At 38.6% G+C, this 6,223-nt stretch overlaps 1 protein-coding gene across 2 annotated transcripts; it reads left to right on the top strand.

The window, feature by feature from the left end:
- The first annotated feature begins 297 nt into the window (after positions 1 to 297).
- On the top strand, positions 298 to 5,484 carry prmt1 (protein arginine methyltransferase 1). 2 transcript variants are annotated; one of them, XM_067416412.1, is made up of 10 exons: positions 298 to 398; positions 1,589 to 1,684; positions 1,774 to 1,929; positions 2,136 to 2,199; positions 2,324 to 2,466; positions 2,588 to 2,675; positions 2,764 to 2,879; positions 2,990 to 3,140; positions 3,260 to 3,381; positions 4,192 to 5,484. In XM_067416412.1, exons 1-10 carry the CDS (start codon positions 372 to 374, stop codon positions 4,273 to 4,275), a joined length of 1,047 nt encoding a protein of 348 aa, XP_067272513.1. In that variant the 5' UTR covers positions 298 to 371; the 3' UTR covers positions 4,276 to 5,484. The 2 variants fall into 2 exon arrangements, with proteins under 2 accessions (XP_067272513.1, XP_067272520.1); XM_067416419.1 differs by having other exon boundaries at positions 340 to 398; positions 1,598 to 1,684.
- The last annotated feature ends 739 nt before the right edge of the window (positions 5,485 to 6,223 follow it).

Genomic DNA, 6,223 nt, shown 5'->3' with positions numbered 1-6,223 from the left:
TCTTGAGCGCATCACTGTTTGTTTAAACGATTATAAAATTACATCAGCCCAAATCTGATATCTGCCTGAAGGCAATGAATCATAATTGTCAGATACATAGTAAAATGTAAAATCTGTAGCTTAAAAAAATAAAAAAAATAATCGCCCAGCAGTTTGGTCCAATGAAAGTCACGCTTAAAAAGAGCGGAAAAAACGCAGAGAAGTTGAACCTATGACGGAGAGCTGCAAGAAAGAGGGCGAGGCTTTTAGTTAGTCACGTGATTGTCGTCCAATCAAATAATTTAATAGTCACAGCAAAGAGGCGGGAGCAATACAAGTGTGTTTTACATGAGCTTTGCTGCAGTCGTGGTTCTGGAATCCAGTTTATCGAAATGGCGGAGACGGCAGACGGAATGGAGGTAAGCTTAAACGACTTAAGGCCATTTCGCCTAGAACACCGATGATATCAATTAGCTTTGCGCTATACCAGCATCGATACAGGAACTTTGCTTCAGTTCTGGTTATGATTTTGTAAAAATCGTTGAACACATTTGTTTGCTGCGTATGTAACGTTAGTTATCAGGTGGCTAGAAAATGTGCGCACACGCATCTTGAGCATCCATTTTAGCCAGCCTCGGATAATTCATTCATTTCGCATCACGTGTTGGCTATTGCTAATTAGCTAAAAAATAGTTATTTCTGATATGTGCAGCCCCTAATTATTGGAATGAAATATATTAGTATGGGTCATGTTAGCTATCTCATCGTTTCGTTTCCATGAGGGCAATTTGTAGCACGCTGGTTGAGTGCTTGAATGACTTATTGTTGGGTAACGTTACGTTACAGACCGCATGGGACTGAACATCGCAGCTCGATGGCTATTATAGCTTTTGCTACTTATTGCAGTTTTGGTCCTCAGCCACGATTAATCTGATTTTAAGGAACAATTTTATTAGTGTTCTATAATTGGTGTGGCCTTTTTTGCCTTTTTTTTTAGCGACCACGTTTTCCCCTCATGCATGCATAACGTTATAATTTAAATGTTCACGAGGTCATCCGACGCTGTTAAAACGCTTAACGTTAATACTGATTTAAAGGCTGTATAACCTTTTCTCTCATTTAAGTTAAATGTTGCTGGAAGAAATAACTTATGCTCTAAGCCGGTTTAAAGAGGTAACGTTAACGTTAAAGCTGGTCTGTAAGCGCTAACGTTATGTACGATGAATCAATTTGCCAAAAACACTTCGTTCAGTGACTCTAAATGTTGTTTTTTTCTGTCGGCTGGTGGCGACAAATAGTTGTGTTGCTACTTAGCGAACATTAAACTTGACGTTAATAGATTTTTTTTAAGACGAGTCATTCGCGAACGAAACAAGTTATATTAATTGAAATGTGCGTATGCAAAAACTAATACTCCGGAAATTGTGGAAGCTCCATGGATACAAATAACAACAAAGCAGATCTGATAACCATTTGGTGTTTTTTTCCTTATAATTTTGTGCTTGTTTTGCAAACAAAACACATCTAGAACTTAAAAGAAGCCCTGCTCATGCTGCTTTCATAGTGTGTAGTTTGATTATTTTTTTTTAATGTCTTTTTGTTTTTTGAGGTATCCCAGGGAGAGAGCTCAGTGAAACCTGCAGCAGAAGATATGACTTCCAAAGACTACTACTTTGATTCCTATGCACACTTTGGCATTCATGAGGTACATTCCTATTGCTCCATGTCTAGTGGAATGTGATACAATTATTGTCTTCATGTCTGTGACTAATGTAACCCATTCTGTGTCCACAGGAAATGCTAAAGGATGAAGTTCGTACTTTGACTTACAGAAACTCCATGTTCCACAACAAGCATCTCTTCAAGGATAAAGTGGTGCTGGATGTGGGAAGTGGAACTGGCATCCTCTGTATGTTTGCAGCCAAAGCTGGGGCCAAGAAAGTTATTGGGGTCAGTGTAAATCCTTTACAGTTCTGTAAATGTCACCTCATTGTTTTCATCTTTTTTTTGTTCTGGATACAAAACGTATGTAATTGTTCTTATTCTGAGTATTTTAGTTGAATGAGGTAATTGTCCGTCCTGTTTAGGGAATGAGTGGGTTACCTTTCTATGCTTTTGTCAAGTTTTTCATTATCCTTTTGTCATTTGTTCACCAGATTGAGTGTAGCAGTATATCAGACTATGCTGTGAAGATTGTGAAGGCCAACAAGTTGGACCATAGTAAGTGCTTCTCAGAGCTTTTGACTTCCACATTCTTACAGACTTTATTTGCACAGCCAAGCTATAGCTTTTGTGATATTTTGAGCTGAATGTATTAAATGGTTCCCTTATATTCCCTGTCTAGTTGTTACCATTATTAAGGGCAAAGTGGAGGAGGTTGAGCTTCCTGTGGACAAAGTAGACATAATCATCTCTGAGTGGATGGGCTACTGTCTTTTCTACGAATCCATGCTCAACACTGTCATTTATGCAAGAGACAAATGGCTGGTGGGTGTATGCTGATGTCCTTTTAACGCTGTGGAGTGTTGCAGCCATTCAGTATAGAAATTGTGCGTGCTGACTTTAGTTTGAGTCAATGTTCACATTTCCCTTTGTTTTTCTCTTTCAGAAACCTGATGGTCTGATTTTCCCTGACAGAGCCACGCTCTATGTCACTGCTATTGAAGACCGACAGTACAAGGATTACAAAATTCACTGTATGTCAATCTCTGAACGCACTCTTGAGGGTTTTCAGCTGTGTCTGACAGATGACGTCCATTTCATTTTTTTATTTTTTTATTTTAGGGTGGGAGAATGTTTATGGATTTGACATGTCCTGTATCAAGGAAGTGGCTATTAAAGAACCTCTAGTGGATGTCGTTGACCCCAAGCAACTTGTTAGCACTGCCTGCCTCATTAAGGTTAGTTTACGCCACCAAAAATTCTCATACATGATAGATAGATGGGCTGTTTTTATTTTATTTTTATATAAACCTTGCTTTATTCACCCTGTATATTTTCTGTGCTTTAGGAGGTGGACATCTACACGGTGAAGATTGAGGACTTGTCCTTTACGTCACCTTTCTGCCTGCAGGTGAAAAGGAATGACTACATTCATGCGCTAGTAACCTATTTCAACATTGAGTTCACTCGCTGCCACAAGAGGACTGGCTTCTCTACTAGTAAGTACCATTTTTGTTTTCTTTCCCCCCCCCCCCCCCCCCCCCCATTTTCACAATTAGTTTTTTTAACGTATAAATAAATAAACCCTGTTGACAGACAAGTGAAATTTGTCTTTTAGGCCCAGAGTCTCCTTACACTCACTGGAAGCAGACGGTGTTCTACCTTGATGATTATCTGACGGTAAAGACCGGAGAGGAGATCTTTGGCACCATCAGCATGAAACCTAACGTCAAGAATAACGTAAGCCCCATCTGCACTTTAATATTCTAAGTAAGGGATAATGTACACCCAGCTGGTTGTCATCGCAGAATAAACTCCGACAGAGTGATCAGGACCCCGACGCGAAGCGGAGGCCTGGATATTTAAAAAGTCCAGGCTAACATTAAGCCAAGCTGTAGTTGTTTGGAGTCCATAAAAACGCAGCTGTCCGTCAAATAACGTGCTCCACACGACTCCGATGGGTTAATAGAGCCTTCTGATTCGAATCGATGTGTGCGTGTAAGAAAAATATCTATATTAAAAACGTTACAAAGGAAACCTGCCTTGAAGTCTTCCATTGTAACCCACTGCTGTTTAAGCCACAAGATGGCGCCAGCGTTAAGCATAGAAGTAGTACCGGTCAAGATAACTCGTAGTACCCGTATGAGCGGGTGTTATCTGGAAATAATATACCGCTGGAATGCGTGATTGAACAATCAGAATCAAGTATTTCACAGAGCCGTGTAATAAAATCTGTTATAGGAGTCTTGCATGATAGTGTAAAACAGTCTTTTAATATCTGTTTTGTAATTATATAAAGGTTGATTTAAAAAAAATAAAAAAAACTGCCAGGGTTTTGCCTTGTAAGGTACTTTTAATATTTAAGCCACATTTGATCAAATACAGTAGAGTACTGTCGGAAAATATATTGCTAGTTAAACTAACACTTTTCTATGTTGACATCATTTGGAATTTTTTATAAATTATCGGTCCTGTCTTTAATGTCACATGATCCTTCAGAAATCATTTGGTGAAGTTATGCTGAAGTTATACCCCCCCTTTGTCTTTCAGAGAGACCTGGACTTTACTGTCGACATTGACTTCAAGGGCCAGCTTTGTGAGGTGTCCAAGACGTCGGAGTACAGAATGCGCTAGATTCCTTTAGTATCAGTGTGTGCGAGGCAACTCAGAGCAGTGTATGCGTGTATGAAACATGTACTTTGTTACATGACTGCGCATGACAGACATTTTTATAAACTCTGTTTTTGCAGAATATTGTCTGGCATGGAGAATTGAGTTATTGACCATTTTTAAATTAACCTTTTTTTGGATTGCGTAGTGCACCAAAGGGGACTAAATATGGCAGATTTGTGCTTTTCCCCATATGTGCAAATTTTCCTGTTTTGTCTCTGCTTTTGCCCAAATTTTAGGTGCACCATCTTGGATGGGATCCATCGACTTTATGCATGCACGGGTGCACACATACAACTGCTCTCTTTTGTCTGACATGTCATCCATGTGTATGTCTTTTTTCTTTTTCTTTTTTTTTTTCTCCTGCCATGCCAACATGTCTGTGTTGGTCACTGTAAAAAAAAAAAAATGCAAATCAGCCATTCGTGTTTTAATATTCCATCTGATAAAGGTAACATCTTTCATATAGAGAGAACCTGTTGTCATGTTTCACTGTGGTCAGGACCTCTGCCCAGTGATATGCTGAATAAGCCCATATCATTTTGTATTTTTGCTGTGGGTTTGGACCATCAGTAGAGGGCACCTCCATAATGTGCCATTTGTCTTCTGTGGAGTAACTGTTTTTATTCACGTAGTGCCCCCATGTCCTCGTTTGTTACCCTTGTTTTGTTTTTGTTTTTTTTAAACAGTGGCAATGACCCAATTGGAGGATAATATTATGGATAAGATGGCATGGTATTCTCTTGTACAACTTGTAGATGGTGTTAATGAGCACTCTTTCAGATCTTTTGGTCTTTTTAATGTCACGTAGGAAGAATCTTCATCCAATGGCTGACTGTTTAGTTTAAGCTTATCTGCTGCTTTTTTGCACTATAAGCACTTAAAGCTAAGTTTCTCAGACCCAGAAGTACAATTTAATTCCACAGAGGAAAACCTTCAGACTAAATTTTCCATAGAAGTGCTTTTATTGATGGGTGACACTTTACCTGTGTTTGAGTAACTTCACATTTGTTCCATATTGTGATCTTCTCTCATAGTGTTGCTGTGTACTACAGTGTTTTGTCAAAGGGTGGGAGTTCATGTTTTGTGTCTAGCACTGGTGTGGATTATTACCAGGCAGGCATTTGTCCACTAGGAATTTCTTTTTTTTGAAATAAAAACATATTAAACCTGCATTTGTTTCAATGATTTAAAAAACAACAACGTTCTTGCTCAACTAGTTTATCATTTAGCAAACTAATGAAAGCATTTTAGGCATCTCTACTTAATGATAATCAGTTCCTCATGTTTAGTGTGAGGCCGCCCAAATCGTCCCAATGGTGGCTATAATGATCGGCGGGTAGATGCACGTTCGGTCTTTTCAGCGGGGCATAGGGATTATATTCAAATTTCTCTTTTATCTGACTCCATTTAATCACAATTTTGAATTTAGGTTAGCATTCCAATTGGTTATTAGGTCATTTATATTTAATTGTTTAAGTAGGCTACACATTTAATTATTCCGTTTAACACTTTGTTGAAATTATACCCGTTCGTAACCTGAATAATTGCATAGCAAGTCAGAATAAAACAAAGTGTAGCCATTTATTAACAGTCAGGTAAATGTATAATGCAAATTACATAATCAATTCAAAGGTAGCCTAATCCATACATAACATCAAATACTCTGAAGTATATACCTGACTTCTGAAAATGACATAATGCTAGCTATCTTGAGACGTCCAGCATTAGCCTACAGGCTGACCTTTAACGTGTCGAGCCCTGAGCTCTTTGCAACATTCCCTCAAATGCACAAACTCTTTCAAATGTAAATATGAGTTCACAATGGGTATTTGCATTAATCAAGTCCTATAGACTTAAATTGATGTAAAGGCCAAATGGCTGAAAGCCACACCCACCATATTAAGACAAG

This window comes from Pseudorasbora parva, chromosome 2 (assembly GCF_024679245.1).
Source record: "Pseudorasbora parva isolate DD20220531a chromosome 2, ASM2467924v1, whole genome shotgun sequence".
NCBI classification, from domain to species: domain Eukaryota; kingdom Metazoa; phylum Chordata; class Actinopteri; order Cypriniformes; family Gobionidae; genus Pseudorasbora; species Pseudorasbora parva.
Note: the sequence above shows the minus strand (reverse complement) of the source record. Positions and strands in the feature narration are given on the sequence as shown.

Coding starts and splice junctions, on each gene's coding strand:
- prmt1 (XM_067416412.1), top strand. CDS start 372: ATGGCGGAGACGGCAGACGGAATGGAG. Junction 2,467..2,587: donor ATGCAAGAGACAAATGGCTG/GTGGGTGTATGC, acceptor TTTCTCTTTCAG/AAACCTGATGGTCTGATTTT. Junction 2,880..2,989: donor GCACTGCCTGCCTCATTAAG/GTTAGTTTACGC, acceptor TCTGTGCTTTAG/GAGGTGGACATCTACACGGT.